The 25080-nt window shown below is 38.0% G+C and overlaps 4 protein-coding genes across 8 annotated transcripts in view; 2 read left to right on the top strand and 2 right to left on the bottom strand.

Moving 5' to 3' along the window:
* Positions 1-4438, top strand: part of rilpl2 (Rab interacting lysosomal protein-like 2) — a 5090-nt gene extending 652 nt beyond the window's left edge. The window contains exons 3-5 of the mRNA XM_025053403.1: positions 646-797; positions 1610-1732; positions 2165-4438. Coding sequence (XP_024909171.1) covers positions 646-797; positions 1610-1732; positions 2165-2186 — 297 coding nt within the window. The 3' untranslated portion in view covers positions 2187-4438. The remainder of the gene's footprint in view (positions 1-645; positions 798-1609; positions 1733-2164) is intronic.
* kmt5ab (lysine methyltransferase 5Ab) lies at positions 4253-7963 on the bottom strand. Of its 2 annotated transcripts, none has more exons than XM_025053308.1 (8): positions 7813-7963; positions 7540-7646; positions 6697-6844; positions 6307-6601; positions 6144-6231; positions 5275-5334; positions 4984-5174; positions 4253-4796 (listed from the first exon to the last, which is right to left on the bottom strand). In XM_025053308.1, exons 1-8 carry the CDS (start codon positions 7820-7822, stop codon positions 4586-4588), a joined length of 1110 nt encoding a protein of 369 aa, XP_024909076.1. In that variant the 5' UTR covers positions 7823-7963; the 3' UTR covers positions 4253-4585. The 2 variants fall into 2 exon arrangements, with proteins under 2 accessions (XP_024909076.1, XP_008334002.1); XM_008335780.3 differs by having other exon boundaries at positions 6307-6532.
* Positions 7964-8137: 174 nt separating this feature from the next.
* mtrfr (mitochondrial translation release factor in rescue) lies at positions 8138-10180 on the bottom strand. Its single transcript, XM_017043007.2, has 2 exons — positions 9716-10180; positions 8138-8861 (listed from the first exon to the last, which is right to left on the bottom strand). The coding sequence occupies exons 1-2, from the start codon at positions 9995-9997 to the stop codon at positions 8631-8633; spliced, it is 513 nt and encodes a 170-aa protein (XP_016898496.1). The 5' UTR covers positions 9998-10180; the 3' UTR covers positions 8138-8630.
* A 1419-nt stretch (positions 10181-11599) lies between these two features.
* Positions 11600-25080, top strand: part of LOC103397524 (membrane-associated phosphatidylinositol transfer protein 2-like) — a 41584-nt gene continuing 28103 nt past the window's right edge. For all 4 annotated transcript variants that reach the window (XM_025053241.1, XM_025053242.1, XM_025053239.1 and 1 more), the window contains exon 1: positions 11600-12204. The gene's annotated coding sequence lies outside the window, so the exon portion shown is untranslated. The remainder of the gene's footprint in view (positions 12205-25080) is intronic.

The following is a 25080-nucleotide window of genomic DNA, read 5'->3' as shown; positions in this document are numbered from 1 at the left end:
ATTTAACTCCAGAACTGTTGAGTGCTAATTTTCACCCATTTTGTTGTAATAAAACGTATTAAACTGAAGAAGACGACATTTCCTAAATATATTTCTATTAAAATAATGTTATTTCATCAAAACTATATAACTCCGTGGTTTGTGTTGTGGTGTGTTGCTAAAGATGTTGTTCTGTTCTCTTTTGGAACATAGATTATTTTTTACTTAACTTAACCCAGGGGTCACCAACGTGATGTCCGGGGTCACCTGGTAGCCTCCGTGGACTACCTAAGGTGCCCTCGAGATATGTTCTCAAAATAAAACTAGTCAACAAGAGGGTCAAAAGTTGTACTGTTACTGTTCTTTTTCATTCAGTTACAATTGATGATATTCAAATGGGGCCAATGGCGAAGGTAAGAAAAGTATCTACTATTGTGTGTCCCAGAACTCATTATTACATTGTTCTGGAAAGTGCCCTTGAAGTAGCTCTCAGTTTCAAAAATGTTGGTGACCCCTGACTTAACCTTTAGGAAGAAATTGCTTGGGACATTGAAGCTGACACCATGTGTTTCTCCCTCTTATTATCTTTGTAAGATGTCAGTGTCTGTCTGTCTGTCCTTTCCAGGCTGCTCATATTAAACATAAATGTCCTCTTCGCCATCTTAGCAAACAGCAGGACCCAACCAGTTGCTGGTGGATCTGTCTGACCCAAACAGACCGCGGTTCACCATGCAGGAGTTGAAGGAGGTTCTACAGGAGAGGAACCAGCTAAAGGCTCAGCTCATGGTGGCTCAGGAGGAGCTGCAGCTCTACAAGAGGTGAGAAGTAACTCCACCCTTAAGAAGATGCAGTCAATATAGTGATGCTTTAGAATGATACCTAGGTTTAGTAAATTACACAAGACAGAGATACATTGGTACATATTTGGAACAAGCATTGAAAATATATATAATACATGAAAATTACTTTTAAAACTGTTCACCTTATACTGCTTAGCCCCTTCTAAGGGGAGCAGAGCCAATCCCAGCATTCATCGGGGAAAGGTGGACTACACTCTAGACCCAGGATGGGAAAACTTAAGCTTACAGTAGAGTATTGGTTGGATATAAAAAGTTTGGGCAAAATAATATAAATAAAATGTCAGAGACCTCTGCTTTTAACCCATCACCCAAGTCAGCAGGGAGTAGTGTGTCAGGATGGTACCATGCTCAGAGCACCTCGATGGCAATTTGGCAGCTGGTGGACTCGAACCTGAAACCTTCCAGACCCAAGTCCGCTTCCTTAAGCGCTAAACCATCACTTCCTTGTTGAACCTAAAACTTTTGATGTCTGGCACCATTGACATCAGTCCTTACAATACCATGTACCAGTGTTTGACGGGCCAGGTTAGAAAATCCAGCGGGCCGTATCTGGCCAACAGGCTGTGGTTTGCCCACGTCTGCTCCAAACAGTTGACCGGTCTGTCAAAGGGGCAGATATAGATAATAAAAAAAACCACACCAATACTCACACCCACAATTAAGAGTATCCAATTAACCTCATCGCAAATGTTTTGGACTGTGAAAAGAAAGCGGAAACAACTTCAGCTGACTCATCAAAAACATAATGTTTGATTACTTTTACTCTACAGTGGGATTCTGCCACAGGCTGAAGCTCCCATGGTGGAAATAGATCTAGAGATACCAGCAGCTAGAGACAACAGTTCAACCACACTAAGTGATAGAAAAGAGGAGAAGACAACCATAAGCAAACTGTGAGTATTAGCATGAAGTTTTAACTGGAGCAGTTAAAATGCATAAATGTCCGATGGAGAGATTCATTAAATATATATTGTAGAAACCCGGTGTCTTTGGTCCTAGACCTCTGACACCAGGGTTTTTAGAAAACCCAGCATCAGCTGCAACGGCCACATGATGCTGAAGTGAACTCAGAGGAAGATTGTTCTCACAGCTCACCTCCTAATTATTTTCTTGTGACCTGATGTTTTCATGCTGATGCTGAGGATATTTGTGTGAGAGCTGAGGGAGAGCCACAGAATTTGGCAGTGTTTTTGTCAATTCTCTGTCACTAATTCCAGCCTGTCCTGACTCACTGTTTACTTCTTCTTCTTCTACTCTTAGTCACTTTGACATTTATGTTCTACTTTCACCTGCATCAGATAAATCTGGGCGTTTTCTTTTCATAGGTTTTCATTCAGGCGGAAATAAGGAAAACTGTTGACAAGAAACGGACCACATAGAGGATTTGTCAGCACATCAGTTAAGCAGTTTTATACCCAATGTTTTTACCTTATGTATTGGTCACCCTACTAAGCACTATACATATATTAACTGATGATTTTAACCTCAGGTAGTTGAAGGGGTGTAGGTGGTAGGGATGTAAATATTATAAAATGAATTACAATTTAAACTTAAACTGGAAAGTATTATTAAACTGCTCTAGGAAATTCACTCCAAATAAAGTTAAGTGTTGTTGTAGTCCAAACACATCCCACATGTGTATGTATGTTTTTTCTTGCACGCAAGCACTGTTGTAAGAGCACTTTAAATTTCGTTGCACTTGTGCAATGACAATAAAGACATTCTACATTCTACATTCTACATTTTAAAAGGTAAGGCATTGAAAGGGTTGTTAAAATAAAAACATGTAAAATTTTATATTTTCCTTAACGTATCTGTACTGAGATTGGATACTCTTTTTTTATCACTTTTACCACTAAAGTAAATTAGCCACACAAACATTTCAACTGTTTAAATAAAGTCGACAGTGCAAGTATTAAATGTTGTTGTTATATTACAGTATTGCATAGCATTACACAAAGAACATTCTTGTTGTTTACCACAAAGAAAACACAAGATGCAATTTCCCACAATGTAATGATTTTTTTTAATTACTTTTGCTAGCTCTTCCTGCTAAAAAAATCCAAACCCTATCTTAGGTAAAAAAGACAGTGACATTGTGTTGTTTTGTTAGAAACAAACGCTCAAAATTAGGTACAGTGTATGATTAGATGTGTTAGTCATGAATGTGTTTTTAAAGCACAGTTCAAATTAATTTGGTCCAATCACAAACAGAATTCTACATTAAACCAATGCAAAAAGGCTGAAGAGCTGAATGTGGCCCCAGGAGCCACAGGTTTCAGACCTCTGGTTTAGACAAGCCAGGGTAGAACAACCACTGTATCTCTTCACTTTACTCTTAATATTGTTAGGCTAACCTAATAATGGAAGGTTTGTTTATTGTGGAAAATTTTTGAGTTATTCCACTCCTTTTACAGACTTTTAGTGTTTCATTCATCTAAGTATATTTGAATGCAATAAAAACAACACAGGAGGAGAAACATGAAAATAACTAGTTTTGATTTCATTTAGTGACAACGTGCATCAAAGTTAATTTAATAAGAATCATATTAGATGTTTTACTTTTACACCACAGAGTGATGATGAAGTAAGACTGTCCAACTGATGTTGAACTGATTATTTGTTTATTTAATCATGTATCAGGGTCGCATGGGCGCTGGAGCCAATACCAGCAGTCACTAGGCGAGGATGAGGTACACCCTGGATTTCACTAGTCCATGTGCTTTATACAAATTATGCAATTTTTAACAGCATTTTGCTTTGCATCTCAGTAAAGGAATCTTTAATTGTCGTATTTATCATACATAAAACAAATTCACTGAAGGGAAAACTACCAGAATAAAAATACTTCTCCAGATATTGGTTTGTAAACAATCACTTTTGTTTTCTATAAGCTGAATGATGGACTGCAGTTGTTTAACTCAGTCCACCAATTTTCCATAAAATGGAGTCACACTTTTGTTCAGGCCAGGCAGGCCGCAGTTCATGAGTTTTCAATGTTTTGCGTCTTGTTATTACTTTATATTGCAGTTCCTTCAAGTCTTGAGATTGTACTAATAATGTGATCTGAAATCAGATATATATAATATATAATAATGTTTTAATTTTCTGAGCCACATTTGGAGGGTCAGAGTTGTTGTCGTGGAAATGGCCAAATATTTATACCTTAGTTCGAACAATATCTTATCTGTGTGGTGTTTACATCCTCGTGGCCTTTTCGCAGAAAGTTGGGATTCCTCCCTTTCTCATTTAGACTCAAGATTAGGGAAACTGGAGACGGTAACTTTTGTTAATGTTGATTTTTCTATTGTTGTTCTATTGTCCTGCAATGTTCTTGTGACATGTATTCTCTGCCCTTCTCTTCCCCAAATGAGCTTGAACTGGAAAGAAATGGTTAATAAAAAAAACACCAGTATCTGTAAGACTGATTTTATTACCATCTTATATTTTCTCCCTATTAAGTACAAGCTGCAATAAGTTGAACTGTTGTACAGCACAAGCAATAATTTACAATTTCATCACATCAGTGTTAGTCATTGGAAAGTGGAAACACTATTATCCTACTCAAATACTGTTTACATAAGAGAAATATAAAAGAATAATAAAAGCACACATCACAAGTTGGAGTTTCAGTGTCTTTGAAACAAACCATTTCTTGCTGCTATATTAAAAAAAATAGTAATGCGGTGGATGTGGCTCATCTGCAGCCATGTCCACAGCAGAACTGACCGATAATCACAAAACCATCAGTGTTTCAGCCAAGGATGAGCAGAGATGGAGGCTTTGCTACGATCACCATAGTCATAGAGCAGCTCCTCTCCTGCCTCAATGTCTCTGGAGGCCACCAAGATCAGATGTGGGCTTCCATCGATGGGGTGAAGCCTGGTCTGACAGTTCCCACTTTTACTGTGATTAACCAGCCTTCCAAGGCGACTGGTTTCTTTTGTAGCATCAACGCTGTAAATACATCAAATAAGATAGTCAAGATAATTGTTACTTGAATTTCAAGCAAATCCAGGACTGGGATTATTTGACAAGATGGTAAGAATACAGTATATCTCCTTGACAGAAAAGACATGAGCTAAGCATAATTTTTAATATGGAATGGAAAACTGCATGTTTTTTGATGAAAAAGTGAACTCACCAGTAAGTTCTGGACTGATACTGGAAGTAGTACATGTAACAGCCTGTAGAAGGATCCTGAGCATACTCAGCCTCTCTGACTTTAGCCTCTGCTAACTCCAGCAGGTTTCCATGGTACTCCACAACAAACTCTCCTTTACTGAAGCTCTTTAGAGCAAACACTCCTCTGCCTTTGCCTTCTATGTGTTTCACCTATTTACATTTGAAAGGAACCAGTGTGAAAAATACATTTAAAATTATATAAAGATTTTAGTAATATATCTGAATCTCTGAATGCTATTTGTAGTTTCACCTGCATTCCTACTTCAGTCCCTCTCTTTATCAGGTCATCAAGATGTTTGTGTTCTTCAGTCTGGCAGCAAAGTCAAACATTTGTTCAATGTTAAAATTGTTCTTAGTAGAATTGTGTAACCTTAGTTGTGACAATGTAGGACAAAACTGAATTTAGAAAAGATTCCAAGAACAAAGTAGGAAATTAAACTACTTCATAGTCATAGTGATACAGCACACCACTGCACATAACCAAATGTGACCTCTGTTTTTAACCCATCACCAAAGTGAACAGTGGGCAGCTTTAAGCGCCCGGGGAGCAGTGTGTGAGAGCACGGTGCCATGCTCAGAGCACCTCAGTGGTAACTTGGCAGCTGGTGGACCTGAACCTGAACTTCTGGACTCAAGTCTTCCTTAACCACTAAGCCACCACTGCCCTGGTGTTTAAGCTTCTGCAGTTTTGATTACAAAAAGATTGGTTTAAGTCAGGCATGGGCAAACTAAGGCCTAGGGGCTGGATGCGGCCCGTTCAGGTTTTTATTCTGGCCTGCCAAAGTTATCCAAATTATATAATTTATTTATATTATCATTAAACTTCTGCCTTTTCCCTGCATTACTAATGTTTCTCCAATAGATGGCGTAGAAAAGGCTAAAAGCATTTTAGCCTTTATACATGGCTTTTACAAGTCATTTATCTTAGTTCACACCAACACTTCATCTGTCTGCTCCTGGCCAGGCCCCCTGTTCAATTTAAGGACATTTGTGGCCCGCAGGTAAAAAAGGTTTGCCGATGCCTGGTTTAAGCAATTGTTTCCTTTCAAATCCTCAGCCTCACTACAAGATGTTTATTAAGACATGGTCATTTTTTACACTGGTTATCTTCATACAAACCTTTAATTCTGCCTTTGTTTTTCTGTTGCTCCTTCTGATTGGATAGTAGTCTGTGACCTTTCTGTTTTGGGAAGCTTTATTTTCCAGCCTGAAACACATTAAGATCATTATAATTTTTCTAACCAAAAATACTTAATGTCTGCCCAAGCAACAATGTCCTTACTTCTTTGCTGCAGGTTTCTGGCCCGTCCTGTTGCGTGATTTGGGCGCTGAAACTTTGCCCTCTGCTCCTGACCCAACCTGACTCATGCGAATGGTTGAATCTTTTTGATCCGACTGGTTGGTTATTTGCTCCTTGACTTTGGTCCCATGATTCTGACACAAAATCTCCTGATTCTGCTCTTTGGAGTCACAGCTTTCACTTTTTATTTCTTTAGCTTTTTGCTCCTCTAAATAATGCAAGACACACAAATAATAACAAAACAAACTCTCACATCTTCTGTGGGAAAATGATTGAACTGCAGAGCAACACAATGGGAGACAAAATGGCTGGTTAATTAGACATAATCTAAAACAAAACAGAGCACAATATTGGAATCTACAGCATATTTACCTCTTCTTGCCTTGGGCACATCAACATTTGCCACATCAGACTCATTTCCTTCCTGGATCAACATGATTGAACTGTCACTCAGAGGGGATCGAGGTTTTCTGGGACTCCGTATAATCTGGAGAACGGACTGTATTTGACCTTTGTAGTCCTGCAAAACAAACCATGACAACTATTTCCCTTAACATTCTTAGATGTCACAGGTGCAATTCCTTGGTAAAGATGTGTGAATGGTGAGAATTCATCATGTAATTAATTAGATTAGTAACGATGTAGACTGTAAAGTAAAAAAGTAAAAGTAATAAATTTTTTTTAAAATGGAAAACACTTTGTATTGCTGCATATTCCACAGTTGTTTCCCACTTCCGTAAACAAATCATGTGTGTTGGGTTTAATATAAACACATGGAGCTACTTAGTAAAAAATAAGCAGGTGCATTTGCTGATGCACTAAAAGTTTGCATCTAATGCATTTCCTACTTCTACATAAATTGATACGTCATTACCGTATTGTCGTGTAAGAAAAAAATATATAGGGTTTATTATTTATATTGCACTATGCGTCCTAGTTCCATGCAAAACTTTGGAGTACAATCTGGTTCGGGTTGTTACAAAACGCAGACACTTCATGTCATGTTAACAAAAGTCAAATTGGCCATGTTTTGTGAACTTAAAAACCGCAAGCTCGTCATATTTGGTTAAGCTTCTAAATTACATTTTCATCTGTGATAGCGCTTAAACAATTCTTTCCACGCAACTAAATGTGTGAATATTTATCATTTGATATTAGCGTAAACACGCAAGAGTTACACAGCGTTTAAATAGAGAAAGTGAAAATGCTACGTACCTTGTTTTTAGCCGCTGGTTTGTTTTCCTTTGTCTCTTTCTGCGAGTTCACTATATGTTCAGCAATGTCCTCAGTTTTTACGTCGGTTCTCTGCACATTTTTACTGCCTTAAGGAAGAAAGCAGCATAATTTTTAATTAACGCAACGCGGTAAACATTGGCTGCTTGTAAACAGAGCTCGCTTCTTCAGTTATGCATACCACTATTCGCTTCATATTAATTAATACAATGTGCATGATGTAAGCATTACAGGACAGTAAAACGCACGTTTTACCTTTTGCCATTTCAGTCAAAACCACAATCCCTCCAAAGAAAGACTTTTCAGCAACTTCCGTAAAATACTTTCTTATGGACTGGAATCGGTTCAACACTGCTGGGTGATACGATGAAAGCGTGGTGGATTTAAAATCGTACTGCTACTCTCATTGGCTACTCCATATACAAGGGCGGGGACCGAATGCAGAAGTATACGCTTCATTGGTCACTCCTGCTATATACCGCGAACGGAACTTTGGCCGCCATTTTGGTCATGGCAAAAACAACTGCCAAAGGAAATAAAAGAAAGACCCCTGGTTTTTCGAGATGAAACACATTGTAAAGACTTTGCAAAGATTTATTTATATTTTAAACAGTGTGAATAGCAAATTCATTATTGAAAATTATATATATATATATATATGCCTTTATTTTGTATTATTTGCTCTAATAAAATGGTTATAAAGTATATTAATTTGGAACGTGACATGTATCAACATAAGGTATAATTAAGTTTTTATTCTGATATTTAAACTTTATACAGAAGTTACAAAAACAGTGGTTGCTGAAACCCTATTGCTTAGACAAACAGCTGTCTGTAAAGTGTCTGTCATGATGTTCAATTTTAATATCTGTCAATCACACACATATAAAATAAAAATATTACTAGATATTATTAAAAGTTTTGGTTATAGAAGTCATTCTGGACCAGGGCATTTAAAATGCTTTGTTAGCATGATTACACTGTACATGGAAAGGCAACACATTTTAAAAGGTTTTGTCAACAATTGTTCACAAGAATAAGGTCCATGATCATTTATACAAATTTGTTAGTGTTTATACAATATTGTTTTTTTCTGTGGAGTCTGTCACCAGTGATCGCTTAAACTGTTTCTTCCTCTCCAGATTGTCTCGTGACTTCTTCTTCTTCTCCTGTTTCTTCAGCACAGACTCTGCCTTTAGTTTAACAACTTGACTATCTTTTCCTTTGAACTCTATGTCAAGTTTCTCTCTCAGGATGTCTCGAGCTCGTTTACGGTTTATATCCACAGATCGGGTTTGATGGCACTGTTGGGACATGGGACAAAATCATGAACACATACGGACAATAGATAATTAGAACAAACAAACTAAAAACAACAACAATAATAAAAAGATGCTGAACTGACATTTATACACTTTTGTGCAATTTATGGATAAAGTGACAAAGTTATTAGTCAAAAGATTACAGAAGGCTGACAGTTGCTTCACTGCAACTATTAAATTTCCTGACAGTAACAAAATGTAAACTCATGTAATATAAGTAAATGTACAAAGTACAGCCATTGCTCAACTTTGTTTAAGGACCATGTTTCTGTTTGGTTTTCTTTTGGTTGTTATACTAAAATGAATCAATTCACATCATTTCTGGTTCTTCCTCTTTTCAGTTATTGCATATTTAAATGACCTTGAAAACAGAGATATAATATAATGAACACATTCCACATAATGGACATGTAGTGAATTAACCTTATTTATTCTTTCTGAATGGAGTATATTTAGACCATTTCACATTTGTTAATACACAGCAAGTGCTTTTTAAAATCTTTACACTTTTTACATTTATTTGATTGGTTGAACATTGTTTTATTCTATTTTTCTAATATGCATACACCGCCCCCCCACAAAACAATGAACAATATTATCAGACAGGTACTACACGTATATATTTAACAATTTGATGTTTTACAGATGATTTTGAAGTATCATAAAATATAGTTAGAATAATTCTTATGTGTATTTGAATTTTGGTAATGTTGGTATTGTTTGAATGTACCTTTAAGTAAACTCAAGTTTATTGTAAGGCATTTCACAATGCTTTGACGTCTGTTCCCAGGAATAAATGTGTACAGGTGGACGATTAAACCATTTATATATTTTACCTTGACTACAATCCCAGTGGGGATGTGCTTGAGCACTACACAGTTGTTGGTCTTATTGGTAGCCTGTCCTCCGGGTCCAGTTCCTCTGACAAATTGCTCCTCCAGCTCCTCCTCATTTAGTTCAGTAAGGTCTGCCAGCTGCTTTTTACCTGCCGCACATACAAGGCTAAATCCAGGCGGAGACAGCGGAGTGAGAAGAGAAGGACAGATGGGAGATCCTGTCCTCACCCACAGACAAGTGACAGAAAACACAGATCTGAAAGACGAAAGCAGCAATGCCATTTTTACACCAATCTCCTCAGTTCATCAGCTTTTAAATGGAATACCAATATGGATTCACATTACACTTCACCAAAAGAGGGTTATTAATCCAGTACGTCAGTGTGAAGACTCATAAATGCGATGTTTGTTCAACAACGGTTTCCACGTTTTTTGTTTCAAGATTGTTTTTCCTGTCAACTCTTCTTCTACGCTGTAAAATCAGCCAATGACATCGCTTGATGTTTTTCTTCGTCATCAAAATGATAGGCCTGTAAGGGCTCTCTGCTGCCACCGGTGTCGAATTTTCCAACGTGTTGATTGAGCTAACAATGTTGCTGTATGCAGGAAATTAGTGTAAAATACATTATTGGCGTACGTGTACTTAAACATTAATCATTAAAAATTTGTAAAAATATAAAAATATGCTGTAACTGTAATATGTTTCACTGTCATCCTATTACATTTTTGTTTTAATTGTTTTTTAGATGTAAAGCACAACAAAAGTGGAGCTCTACTGTATAATTAACTGTTAAGTAACTGTTACGGAATTAGGCTTGAGCTGACATTAAGTATGTAGTGTGTGTTTGCAGTGCAGAATGTAGGTATGGAAAACCAATGGCAGCAACTGTTAAACACGTTTAAACCTGACCACCCCTGGTTTGAATAGCAGGACTTTATTTTGTATCATTGTTGCAATACATCACCAGCAGGTGGCGATCAACTATTTAGAATATTGCGCTGAACGTTTACGCTTGGTTTGATCACCATCAAGCTCACCAAGGAAAACAAATACACCGGAAGTTTCATCTGTACCTTTCTTCAAAATTTTACAGTTCAGGAGTCCTTTCTCAGACGTAACTTGTATGAACCTCAAATGATTCAAGGCACTTATGCCAGCCTAAATTCAATCTTAGTATTACAAGTTCTTAAACTAAGGTAAATGTACCAATAGTGGTACTTGGGTTTACTCTAGTGAGGAAACAATTTCCATTACTAGGTCATCTAGCTATTAAATACCACTGTTATATGTTCTTGCTTGCGTAATTGAATTGAAATACCAATTGTTGTGCACAGTGTACAAGGTGTCTTTGGCTGATAAATAGTCTAATAATCCTGTTATTACTAAATTATAAGTTTAATGCTTAGATCTTCAGTGAACAGTATAAGATAGTGCTGCTGTATTTTAATGTGGTCAGAGTGGTTGCACTTGCAGATATATTTTTTCATGTTTTGTTCATTGATACATATTTATTAACCAAGACGTTCCATGGGAATTTGTATCTGTGGAGTGTATGTTAACCATCAGCATAAAAACATGGATATATTTTTATTTTTACATATTCAGTAATAGCAATATTGTAGTTTTACAGCTGTACAGGTGTCAACATGATAACAATACACCTTTTGCTTTAAATATTCTTGATGAAGGAATGTATTTTCCAAAAGTGCCTGTTCTTTTTTTTTTTTAACTAACTACAGTCGTAAGCAGGACAATTATCCAAAGACCCGAAATTGTTGTCTTTTACAGGACACACCGTTCCTATTGTCCTCTGTTTACTGGAGCAGGTAAGACTTTTATTTTGAAAAGACAACTTGAAGCTTCTCGCGTTATTTCGACAGCGCTTTGGTGTTGTGAGTGTAAGGAGTGTGCCTGGAGTCTCGCAGCAGCAGCTCCCACTTGAGGAGTGACAACTTGGCGATGGCGAGGGCTGTTCATCTGCTCGCTCTTCATTCCTGCCGCCTGTGCGGACAAAGGCGGCAGCCGCAACAGCGCTGAGTTCGCCATCGCTCATGCCCTTTCAGCGGCCGCGTAACTGGGACTAGCCCCGCCGACGAAAATCCCACATTAGTTAGAATAGTCAAGGACGTTTCTGTAGTAGCTGAGAACCGGGGAACCGCAGCTACTTCGACCTTTCTCTGACGGGTGAGGAAATCCAGCGCGCCACGCTGCGGCGCAGTTATGTGGCCATATTTCGTTAAGGCGCTGGTAAAGTCACGTAGACCTGCGCGGCACTGATGGTCATGTTAGTCTACACGTCATGCTTCTCCTCTGCTGAAGGCCGGGAGCTGACTTTGGATGCGTTCGCCTCAGCTGTGGCATTATTTTCACACATCATCACCGAGTCCACGGCTGGTGCTGCGTGGAGCTGAGGAGTGGAAGTCGGAGCCAGAGACAAGCAAGTAAACTTCAGCGAGCTGGAGCCAGGGAGTGTGACAGTCAGCTCCAGGTATGTGAAAATAACGATGATGAAGACGAGCATCTTTGTAAGCCTTCGATTTGTCCTTACCTCACCGCGTTGCTAGGTAACTAACGGGCGGTGGGTTTAGTGTAGTTCATTTTTAACATTCCACTTTCAAAATGCATCATTTCAACATTTACCAACACACGTGCCTTACTGTTTCTTGGTTTTGGTGTCAGGTCGATATTAATTTAGCTTTAGGTAGACTTCCCTCAGTCATTTTTATTGGGCGACTAGAAGTGTAGGTGGTGTGCTTCTTTGTTGAAAGGCTGTCACTTACCTGAATTTGTTTCTTTCCCCTTGTTCGACACATAGTACATCTGTGGGTAGGATGGTTTTTGTTGTTGATAGTTGATGCTCTAGGTGGCAGTAATGCACCCTAATAGGTATACTCTCCATAAAATTACATCAGAAGATGAGGTATATTGTTGGGGGAGGGGTGGGATCAGAGCACAGTAAAGAGCCTGTAGTTGTAAACTATACACTTCCAAGTAAAACCTGAATACACCGTGGAACACTTAATTGAAGGTGTAAAGTTTTAAAGTTGTTGGTTTATGGATATAAATAGTGTTATAAATGTTGAGGGGCACAGTCTCTTCTGATTAGTCAACTAAATACTGATTAATTAGTGACTTCCACATTTTTTAATATGCCAAGTAACGTCACTAGGTACATAGTAAGGGAAATTTACATATTTGCATTCACTGAAGTAGAAAAAAAGAGAAAATTGCAGGCAGCATATGAAAAAGTATTAAAAATACAAACTAAATACACTAATTAGAATATAAATTTATAAATACATATTATAATTTATAATTTACACTAATTATAATATACTGTATATATAAACATACAATAAAGGCATTTCAAAGGCATGTGGAATTAAAAATATAAAACAAAATATAATGGAAATACCAGAAACAGAGAAAGTAGAAGATATAAAAAAGATAACAAAACAGTAGCACTGTTTGCTGGGAACAGTGGGAAAATAATGAAGCTATGCTACTCGATATGCTCAATATTCACTTCAGTTTAATGAATTTCCCTGAACTCCAGGATCAGAAACTAAAACCAACTTTTAATTGCTCTTAGCAGCAAAGACTCCTACCAGATATTTTGTTTTTTAAATAATTAAGTATACATTTCATTGCCAATCTGCTGAAACACACAGTGTTAATTAAAGCAGAGAAAGTTTTCTAGTCACCCATTTAGTCAGAATCCCTCCAACAGTTAAAGGCTCTTCTTTGGATCCAGCTCCACCCTCGGCAAACTTGTATCAAAATCACCTCAGTGTTTGTTTGTTTGTTTTTTTTCAATATATAAACTATTATTATACAAAATATACTGTATGTCCGTGAGGTTAATCATGTTGTGAGAACAAATTCCTGACCATAATATTTACTATTTAGTTCTGAGAGAAACTTGCCGAGTCAGAAACCTGCAAGCCTGACTGCAACTGCTGCCAACCAGTTTTGATAAAATCCTAGTCTGAAGTCCTTTGACTTAATTGTAATTATGTCTAATAACTTAGACATAACCCGGATTTAGTCAGTAGCATTGTTTTCATTTTAGTTTTAGTTGAAGGGTATCCAAAATATTAATTTGACTAATTCCAAATTTGATTCAGTCACTTAAAATGCAATGTGAAAAAGTACATAGGTCTAGACATAAGGAAGGTCTAGACAGGAAACAAAGGCCTTGTTTCTTACCGGACATATTTTGGTCAGACATGGACCAGAGGATAACCACTCCAGACTTCACACTGTCATCTGTTCTTTCTACAACTTGACACCCTTCACTATGATTAGATTAATGTTTAGATTTCCAGCCTTCTACACAATAATCGTTGGCTCTCACCATTATGTGTTCCTCCTGTTCACATACTGTAAGAGTTGATTCTATAGTGTAGCGGTGAGCATGCCTGCCTCGGAAGAAGAGAATTCTGGGGTTCGATTCCTGGATTAATCACATGCTTGGCACCTGCCAGGGGTAGCTTGTTGCAGCTGATCTGCAAGAATTTCTCAAATATGGGATCATTAAAATTATTATTATTTATTTATTGATTATTATAACGAGATCATTGCCGTTAGACTTTGTGTCAGTTTGTTTTTGTCTCCTTTTTGTCATTGTTATTTAGCCCCACATAACTTACTATCTGGTGTTCATTTAGTTTTCTTCTTAGAAAAAGTCGTTGATTAAGTCGTTGTAGAAAAATGTAAGTAGACAGGAGCAGTAGTTAATCAAATAACGTAATATTGACCAATTATCAGACAAATGTGTTTGAGTTTAGTCGACTCGCCATTGAGTTCAATAAAAAGTTGTGAAAAATCTTAATTGTGTCTGAAGCCGCTTGTTTTTGTTTGTATTCCTGTCCTGCACAGCGGTCACACAGCTGATGACGTGCTTCTCTCTCTTATCCAGATGTTATCTTACAGTGTGCTGCCACTTTAACATGTGACATTAAATGGCCGCCTTAAATAACAGGCTTCACATTGTTAAACATGTAGTTCATCTATCAATCAGCTTGCTGCATATTTGTTTAGCAACAGTGTTGTTTTGATTACTTATCAGGAGTGCGTCTCACCACTGGGAGTTAAAGGTGAATGTGCTACATGGCTGCAGTCATTGGCTTTATGTCATGGTAAAACTGATTGCCCTACTCGGTAGTTTCTTAAGCCACTTTCTTTTTCATAAATTACTATTCAGTTGATGAGCGTAATGTCATTCCTGTTGACTCAGCAGAGTCTGGCTGAGTCACTGAGGCCAAGCTGACTCTGGATATGTGCTGTCCATTAGATGGCTGTGCACAATAGGAAGTCAGAAGCTGTTACTGCAGCTGCAGCAACAGCTGCAGTGGGACCTCCTGCTTTTTTTCCAGTTCAGTTATGTCTTTAAATTAACAGTGCAGTCTGAGACCAGCTCCTCATACCTATCTTCAGTATTGATCTGTACCCAGCTTCACTGGAACAAGACTCAGCCTGCATGTTGACAAAAAGAAATGCAGATGAGATGCCTCGTCTATTATTGAGCGTGTTGTTTCTGTGGCAGAAAGGTATTCGCTGATTCTACTAACACATGGGTGCAGTTTCTCTTTGACATGTCAAAACCTGTGACGCTGTCAACGGTCGTCTTGATTGTGTAATCTTGCCAGCATCAGCTGCTCTGTTTTCTCGGCTTTGACATTTTGAAGGCGGCACACAAACAGACAAGTGGTAATGCTTTAGTTTGGCCTAAAAGGCGCTTTTATTTGCATTATGTTTTTTTCCCATTTTAATCATTTACAGTCTCAGACTTTGTTATAGTTATATTTACCAGTGTTTAGTGTGAGACCAGCAACACTTACAAAAATCTCTGCATGGCTTGCTGTTCATTTCTGTCACAGGGAGAGACCTTATAACATAAACACACTCTGGCCGCTGTCTGTTCTTCACAAGCTAAAGTGCTGCTCTCTGATGATTAAGGGCAGGCTGCTTGAAGTGAAGGCCATCCATTACTGCGCCATCGCAGACAACCCATATTTCAAATATTCTCCAAGAAAGGCTGCACTGCCTTCTTTTACCAGACGTGTGTTAAGACCATAAGAAGTTCTCTGCTCTGAAAATGGCAATACTTTTTTACACTGGTTTAACGCTCTCTCCAACACACACCTGTAATGACACAGGTCAGACTGTGCTCAGACTGTGAAATTTCTCCAAAGTCAGATTAGAAGTTAACCAAAATAAATGTTTTTGTCATATATTTGTTGATTGCAAAACTACTTTTTTAATTCAAAGTAATAGTGTGGATTAAGATCTTTATGATTGACGTCCTCATTAATCTGACTCATATTGAGTCCCTGTATACACAAAAATTGCTCTCATCTGTAAGGATAATATGTCTAAGTGAACAGTGAAGCTTCTTTGGTGCTTTTGTGTATTCATTTCAGTGTAGGATTTTTAGTGTGACTTAACAGTTTAATCCAACAGTTTAATGTTTATTTCAAGGATATGTTTATTATTCTATCTCAATGAGTGTGTTATGAAAGAATACTTGGGCTGGTTCTGGTCCTAGTTACAGCCAGAAACCATCATGAAATAACTTTATAAGACTGACTTATGTCTGTTCTGTTAACGATTTGTCATGTGGACTATGCGTTACAGTGTAGATCTATGAAGCAATCACACTTTTATACTAAGGTTCACCCAAGACAATGGTTCTTTGGGGCTGTTAGGTGTTGTTCTTGTGACACCAGTGTATGAAGCCTTTGATTGTATTTACCTAACTGACACAAAGCTAAAATCACAGCTTATCTCTGTGAGCTTTGGTTTTAAGGTTTGGGAAATTTATAAACTTCTCTTCCAAGCCGGTCAACAAAACACAGCCTAAGATAACCCACACAATGGAGTTATATTTAGTGGAACTTTTAACTTGTAAACTTTAATTCCTTTAATATACAGTATTGTGCAATACTGGTGCCCAGAAGCTTATTCTCAGAACAACTGATGGTCATTTTTAAATAAATTCTACGTCCCAGGCTCGAGATGGGGCGGGAGTTTGTTAAGGGCAGACTGCTCGTAGGGTAGCTACGCTGTTGGACCTGTTCAGCCAGGGCAGCTTTGTTCACAATGGGGAGTCAATACCACCATTGTCAGCAAATGTGATTTTAAACTCTTTAAATATTTATATAAATAATAATATAATGTATAAAAGACTCCTCAAATGACGCAGGATGGTTGAAAGATGTTAAATATTGTTGAGAGACAACTGATGGCTCCTACATTTGTGTTAAATACACTGACTTAAAACTTTTGCACAGCAGTGTATCTTCAGCAACTTGAAGAAATCCTAGAAGAAGACTGAAACCTGATCACCCTTTAAGACTCTGAGGTGCTTCTGTAATAGTCTTGTCCTTCAGACACGGTGATACACTTGTGTTTGTGAACTGGTCAGATGTCTGGGCTCTTGTGTGTTTTCCCTGGTCAACAGTTGTGTTTGTGGAGTTAACGCAGCATAGATACTTTTTTTAAACCCTGCAGAAACTGGAGGCGGAAAGTGTTTGCTCTTTGGTGTCACACGGGTCTGTTTCCTGTTAGACTAAACTGGTCCATTACTCCTCCAGTGTTATACAGTTACAGCACTGCCTCACAGCATACTGATGCTTAGGGGGGCAAACACAGTGAGAAATGTAAATAGACGTCTGAGTGACTGTGGAGTGGAAAATTTGTGACACACAAGCCTGCCGCTCACCCCAGCCTGGTTTGAGTATTCAAATCAGCAGACTCTTTTTTTCCTTCTCACTTTCACATATGACAAATCTTTTGTTTAACTTTTATAATTACCTTTATCCTATTAATCTTCCCATCATCAGAAATGTCAGCTGATAAATGAAGATAAATCAGTGTGCAGCCAGTGAGCAGTAATATTTTAGCTGTGGAAAGAAGACTCACTTCCTGTCTATTGGCATTTGAATGGCATGTTTATGGACGTGTCGCCACAACTTCTGCTTTCACATCTGTGTTTGAGCAGAGACTCTTCAGCTACAAACACACATTGGCTTTTCAAACAGCTCAATGGCTTTTATGTTTGGTGTCATGTGCATCAGCATACGTAGTCTCTGTGACACTGTTAGATAAAGTCAGTTTATCTTTACAATGAACTGATAGACAATGTTTTTCAAGGTTAAAACACTAAACAAAAATGTCAATTTGTTGAGTTATAGTTATTAATGTATATGTAAAAATACAAAGGTACATTGTGTATTACTTTGGTGGAATTGTTTTATATTTCATTTTAATTGAGAGAGAAATAATACTTATTACTATTAACTTGTGGGGCAAGCACCACTGTAGGGTGCAGCAAGGCAAATTAATTTCTCTTTCATATTCTTCACGGTCGGCCACTGTAAAAACCGTCTTATTCCAGTCACTGGTTCTTATCTAATCACATGTCTAATGTTACTTTGCCTCAAGTGTTTTTTTAACTGTACTAAACAAGGGCAATTCCAAGGTGAACTTGTAATTAAAGGCTATGTGTTTTTCTTTAAAAGCCACAATTGAAGTTTTTAATACCCATGTTTCTAATAAGTTAAAAACCTTTCTAACTTGAAAACATTCTAAACAAATTTGTTTTTTATTCTTTGTGTCTGTCTTTGTCTGTGGAAAACATGTGCATCATGATCTCTGTGTACTTGACTTGTAACAGCAGGCATTTCCTGTGATTCTTTCATCAGAATATTAGAAAGTTGATTTACTCTGTGTGTTGTGTGGTCATTGTATTTCTTAAACTAACCTTCAGAACTACGCTGGTTAACTCAAACACCCTTCCTTTTTTTTAGATGATGTGATATATATTATAGCACTTACTCATAACCTTCAGGTTCAGAAACCCCTGTATAAATTTTGAGGCAGATGTTTATAGACAGTAAAAGCACTGCAGGCGTCTTTAAGAGGTTCTTACTGAGCCTTTCAAAACTGTTTAGTCATAAACCAAGATCATAAACTAGGTCGCTTTATCAAATATCCTCTGGTCCTTAATTATTATATGTTAGAGAGCAATATTCAGATATGTTAGTTTTTGCGTGTGTGTGAGTGTTTCACCAATACCTAATGACATTGGCCCTTAAATGATTTGGTCTTTACTCAAAACCAAAAATGGTTACTTATTTGTCTTAGCAGAGGGGCTTAAAACCCCCCAAGATGTTCTCATCAAGCTGCTGGTACCACACAACTGGTATTTAATTTTTAAAATCTCTCGATGAAGAGTTAACAATTATTTGACTAACAAAGCTATTTGTTGACAGATTTTGTGTTACAGACCTAATTAAGCTATATACAGCGTAGCATATGCCTAAAGAAGGCTGAGTTTATTGTTTGAGTATTCACTACATATAAAATAGGAATGGAATCATCTTGTTGCAAAACAACATCATTGTCTATGTTACCTGTCAGGCAGTTGTGGCTGTCAATCATAAGGTTTTCATTCATGCTTTTTTCCAAAAGCCTTAAACCATGTGATTATGAAAATAAAGTCAATAGGGATCTGTTTACCGAGGAGACATTTCACATTCTGAATATCTCTGTAGCACTAGCAGCAGATGCTCCAATTCTCTCTGGTTTGATGGATGTCATTTATGGAACCCATAAGGATTAAAAGCAGCCCTGAAGAAAATCTTTACAATTGATGATCTTATTATAGAGCCAGCTGGCTGTTTATCTGAGGGTCTAATTCTTTTTGTTATTCCTCTTGAGTGGATTATTAGGCATCATTGCAGCATTTCTGCCGAGCTTCCATTTTGCATCTGGTTGCCAACCAGGCACAGAATGAACATTTTGTTTTTCTCCGCATCCCTGTGCCGACTGAGTCTGTTTTATTCCTGGAACCTCTCTTTCTTACACAGCTACCTTGATGCTATTATTGGTGTTGAGGTGTTGACAGGGACAACAGGCGTACAACCTGTCCTCACGCATTCCTGATGAGCCATCTGATGACTGGCACAACACTGCTAATGATATCATATGTTTATTCTGCAGGGCTGGTTTAAATTTAATTAAATGCACCACTTAATGGAGCAAATCATAAAAAACATTTTTTTCCCCTAGAATTTAACTATTCCCAGTGAATTTGCAAAAATGCTAACATGCACACAAAACCCATTGCCTTTTCTTTTGTCTTAACTTGTGTGCCTCCCTGTCTAACCATAACTGTAGAGAATTAGTTCAGTTACTGCTCTGTATCACTGCTCAGTCATCTCTATAATCATATTTCCCCACAGCTGTAGCTGATTAAATGGCGGGCAAAACATTGATTAGTGCAAGGTTAGACATATCAATATAATTTATATGATAAAGTTCTATATCTGGCATAGACATGTGTGGCCATATCTTGGAAACTTGAGGTATCGCCCAGCCCTAACATTATCTGTTGCTTGTCATAATACCAGATTAGGAAATTCCATGCTCCAAATCTGACTACAATAATCTGAAGCTTGTCCACATGGTCCATATTTTCTTTACTGATTTCCTAAGGGATCATTAAGAGGCTTTGTTGTGACTGGGTGGTAAAAATAAAATCTCTATGGTAGGACAACGCTGTGTTGTTTCTGCCTCTGAACTTCTCATATCTTGGCAATGTTGTTACGAATCAGGTCCAAGCATGAGGTGAAATTGAGACATACACCCACACACGCCTTCTTTCTCAGGAAGCTTAGCATCTTTTCACAATGTCTGTGTCAAAGTCCCCAAGATTAGTCGATGATGTATTAACTAATCTAATCTGCAAAGAGCATAATCTGCAGTTAAAATGGCAGTGGTGTGTGGACTAGCCCATCAGTAAAGGAACTCCTGACTCACCACCCCTACCTGTAAATCTTTGTTTTGTTGTGGCTATGTTACTGTTTATCTCAGTGAATTATCCCTTTTATGACCCCCCCCCCCCCAAGCCTCTAAGCACTCACTGACTCAGATAGAGCATGCAGAATGAAAGTGACAGTGTGACTTCTCCTCGCCACCCCATGCGTCCCTTTATTTCAACTGGCGACACACACCTGAGTTTCCAAGACTAAAAATACACTCATTATGACCTTCACAAATTCTCACTAGCTCCTGGAGCCCACCACCTTATTTCTTTTCCTTGCTCTGGTTTGAAGAGTCTTATTGAGAAGGGCTTTTTTGCATTGTATCTCTTCTGTTTTTATTTCCCTCACAGTGCACCTGGTATGAGTTGTGTAGGTTTAGGAGATATGCCAAAAACTTTGTGAATCAAGATTAATTGGAAAACATGTTGTTATGGGCCATGATCTACTGGGAAAATCCCAACATAGTGCTGGAATTTTTCAATGGAATAAAGGCATCTTCCAAAAAGGCCTTTTATGGTCTTTTTGTGAAATGTACAGTAATGGTGTTGCTCAAAAGAGTATGAGGCATTTGAATGAAAAACAGATTTTAGTTTTATGTGCAGATGTCTCCCCAGTCTGTCCCACTAATAAATCCTGGGCCACTCATCGAAGCCCTAAACAACACTTAAAAACAACAGTAGCACTGCAGGCAGCACCAAGCTAAATAAAAACACAGAAATGTCATAACAAATTTTGTATGAGTTTAGAAGATGTGGGTGTTTTTGCCGATTTTGTTTTACATGACTAAGAAAATTGGTGCAATTGGTTTTCTGGTGCTGACATTCAGATTTGCTGTCACATTATTTAATTATATTTTGAAAAAGAAAGACAATACAATTTTCCTTAACAAATCGGATGGGTTCTCCTGTATGTTGAATGACTCAAAAATTAATTAGTTGAGGAAATATAATAGGCATCTATATAGCTGTTCGGTAGATGTGACCATTTCCCTGTCCAATATTACAGAACATTAATAGTAGTAATTTCAAGTTAATTAAGATTTTATTAACAGTTTTATTTGGTTATTCTGTGAGAAATTTCAATGGCAAACTGGTATTGTAATTGTCAGTGTAAGTGCTGGAGCTATAAATAACTACAAGAGTTTTTTAGAACCAAGACTTTTATTCATTCTTTCTTTAATGGTTTTAAACAAGGGCTAAATCATTCAATAATGAGTCTAGTTCTCTCCTGAACGAAAGACAAAGTTTGAATAGAAGATGCAATGTTATGCCTTAAATACACTACAACAAGTCATGAAAACACATGAGAGAAACTCATATTCCTTCTTTTCCTGTCATTCTTAAAACAGTGTTTTAGCTGATGTCAGCCTTTTACACTTTCATCTTAAAGAACCCATGTAGCTTAAAAATGTTAAATTTTCTACAGTTAGAATATGTGATAGTGGGACAGTACAACTAATTTGTTCCCAAGGAGACTTAATTTTTAATTAATGCTCCTTTTACAAGTCAAAGCCACTCGTTTGCCTGGAAAGTTATTTTCGTACAGTAGCTTAAATTGTTATTGAGCTTTTTTTTTTGGCTTCACAGATCTTGGAACTGTTAAATTTTATTTTTGACACCAACGTTCCTGTACTTAGGCTAATGTTAAATTTGTATCAAATCCACCTAATTGTTTTCAACTTTCATTGTGTCTAGGTGAGCTGTCATCAGCATGTATAATAGGTAGTTTGATACTAAGGTGTATTACACAGGTGTCATCAGTAATTGTTCCTTCTTTAGCCAGAAGACAGAAACTAAGCTTCGCTGCAAACAAGCTCCATTGGGGGGAACAAAGATGGAATTTGGTGACAGTGGAGAAAACATCAGCCCTAGAAGCGATGGGTTTCTACTTTCGTTGTCACTTTGACTTCATCCAGGCAACCAATAAGGAGAGAGCCCTCTGTGTCTCTATGGTAACCACAGTTGAAGCATTGATGAGGAGGATAGTGGGGTAGAAATAGGAAAGGAAATACACTTTAGCTTCAGGCAAAACATTTTTCTTCACAAGTATTGCAGAAGTTAACTTGTTTACTCTGCCTTCATTGTCATGAAAAAAAAAAGTATATATATATGTATACAGTGGGTACGGAAAGTATTCAGACCCCTTTAAATTTGTCACTCTTTGTTTCATTGCAGCCATTTGCTAAAACCAAAAAAGTTCATTTTATTTCTCATTAATGTACACTCAGAACCCCATCTTGACAGAAAAAAACAAAAATGTAGAAATTTTTGCAAATTTATTAAAAAAGAAAAACTGAAATATCACATGGTCATAAAGTATTCAGACCCTTTGCTGTGACTCTCATATTTAACTCAAATGCTGTCCATTTCTTCTGATCCTCCTTGAGATGGTTCTACTCCCTCATTGGAGTCCAGCTGTGTTTAATTAAACTGATTGGACTTGATTAGGAAAGGCACACACCTGTCTATATAAGACCTTACAGCTCACAACTCTACAGCTGCATGTCAGAGCAAATGAGAATCATGAGGTCGAAGGAACTGACTCAAGGAGCTCAGATACAGAATTGTGGCAAGGCACCGATCTGGCCAAGGTTACAAAAGAATTTCTGCAGCACTCAAGGTTCCTAAGAGCACAGTGGCCTCCATAATCCTTAAATGGAAGAAGTTTGGGATGACCAGGACTCTTCCTAGAGCTGGCCGTCCAGCCAACTGAGCAATCGTGGGAGAAGAGCCTTGGTGAGAGAGATTAAGAAAAACCCAAAGATCACTGTGGCTGAGCTCCAGAGATGCAGTGGGGAGATGGGAGAAAGTTCCACAAAGTCAACTATGACTGCAGCCCTCCACCAGTCGGGGCTTTATGGCAGAGTGGCCCGACGGAAGCCTCTCCTCAGTGCAAGACATATGAAAGCCCACATAGAGTTTGCCAAAAAACACATGAAGGACTCCCAGACTATGAGAAATAGGATTCTCTGGTCTGATGAGACGAAGATTGAACTTTTCTTAATTCTAAGCGGTATGTGTGGAGAAAACCAGGCACTGCTCATCACCTGATCAATACAATCCCAACAGTGAAACATGGTGGTGGCAGCATCATGCTCTGGGGGTGTTTTTCAGCTGCAGGAACAGGACGACTGGTTGCAATTGAAGGAAAGAATGAATGCGATGAATGCGGCCAAGTACAGAGATATCCTGGAAATAAAACGTCTTCCAGAGTGCTCAGGACCTCAGACTGGGCCGAAGGTTCACCTTCCAACAAGACAATGACCCTAAGCACACAGCTAAAATAACCAAGGAGTGGCTTCACAACAACTCTGTGACCATTCTTGACTGGCCCAGCCAGAGCCCTGACCTAAACCCAATTGAGCATCTCTGGAGAGACCTGAAAATGGCTGTCCACCAACATTCACCATCCAACCTGACGGAACTGGTGAGGATCTGCAAGGAAGAATGGCAGAGGACCCCCAAATCCAGGTGTGAAAAACTTGGCTGTACTAGCTCAAAAGCGTGCTTCTACTCAATACTGAGCAAAGGGTCTGAATACTTATGACCATGTGATATTTCAGTTTTTCTTTTGTAATAAATTTGCAAAAATGTCTACATTCCTGTTTTTTTCTGTCAATATGGGGTTCTGAGTGTACATTAATGAGAAATAAAATGAACTTTTTTGATTTTAGAAAATGGCTGCAATGAAACAAAGAGTGACAAATTTAAAAGGGTCTGAATACTTTCCGTACCCACTGTGTGTATATATATATACACATATATATATATGTATATGTATGTATATAAGTTGCTACACAGATTTGAGTGCGTACCCTAAAATCAATGTTTTCCAACCTTGGTGTCGCGACAACTTGTGGAGTTGTCTGAACTGTAATTGATAAAAAAAATTACTAATCAAAACAATTGAACTTATTACTATTATTGCTTCTTTTTATAATTATGATTAAAAACACCACACACTATCTTAAACAACTGTACATTTTCACTCTGTATGTGCAACACAGCATAACAAACATGATAACACTAATTCTAGAGGGGAAAAAATGGCTCAGGAGTTGTCAGAAATGTCAAATGTCAAAATAGGGTCACAAGCTGAAAAAGGTTGGGAAGCACTGCCTTGTTTATCTAACAATCACTTAAATGGATGTACATAGCCACAAAATGTATAATGGGTCAGTTCAGTCTGATTTCACATCATTGACTATAACTGCATTTTTAAACTTAAATATACACTATATTACCAAAAGTATTCGCTCACCCATTCAGTGGTAGTGGTAGGCCTCGTAAAGTGACGGAGAGGGGTCAGCGGATGCTGAAGCACAAAGAGGTCGCCGACTTTCTGCACAGTCAATTGCTACAGAGCTACAAACTTCATGTGACCTTCAGATTAGCCCAAGTACAGTATGCAGAGAGCTTCATGGAATGGGTTTCCATGGCCGAGCAGCTACAGCCAAGCCACACATCACCAAGTGCAATGCAAAGCGTCGGATGCAATGGTGTAAAGCACGCCGCCACTGGCCTCTAGAGCAG

Source organism: Cynoglossus semilaevis, chromosome Z, assembly GCF_000523025.1.
Source record: "Cynoglossus semilaevis isolate Cse_v1.0 chromosome Z, Cse_v1.0, whole genome shotgun sequence".
Lineage (NCBI taxonomy): Eukaryota > Metazoa > Chordata > Actinopteri > Pleuronectiformes > Cynoglossidae > Cynoglossus > Cynoglossus semilaevis.
Note: the sequence above shows the minus strand (reverse complement) of the source record. Positions and strands in the feature narration are given on the sequence as shown.

Excerpts from the sequence above, each read along its gene's own strand:
- mtrfr (XM_017043007.2), bottom strand. The coding sequence starts at position 9,997 with ATGGCATTGCTGCTTTCGTCTTTCAGATCTGTGTTTTCTGTCACTTGT. Across the intron at positions 8,862-9,715 it reads CCACTGGGATTGTAGTCAAG|TGCCATCAAACCCGATCTGT; the intron begins GTAAAATATATA and ends ATGTCCCAACAG.
- kmt5ab (XM_025053308.1), bottom strand. Across the intron at positions 5,175-5,274 it reads GGACTGAAGTAGGAATGCAG|GTGAAACACATAGAAGGCAA; the intron begins GTGAAACTACAA and ends AAATGTAAATAG. Across the intron at positions 4,797-4,983 it reads TATCAGTCCAGAACTTACTG|CGTTGATGCTACAAAAGAAA; the intron begins GTGAGTTCACTT and ends ATGTATTTACAG.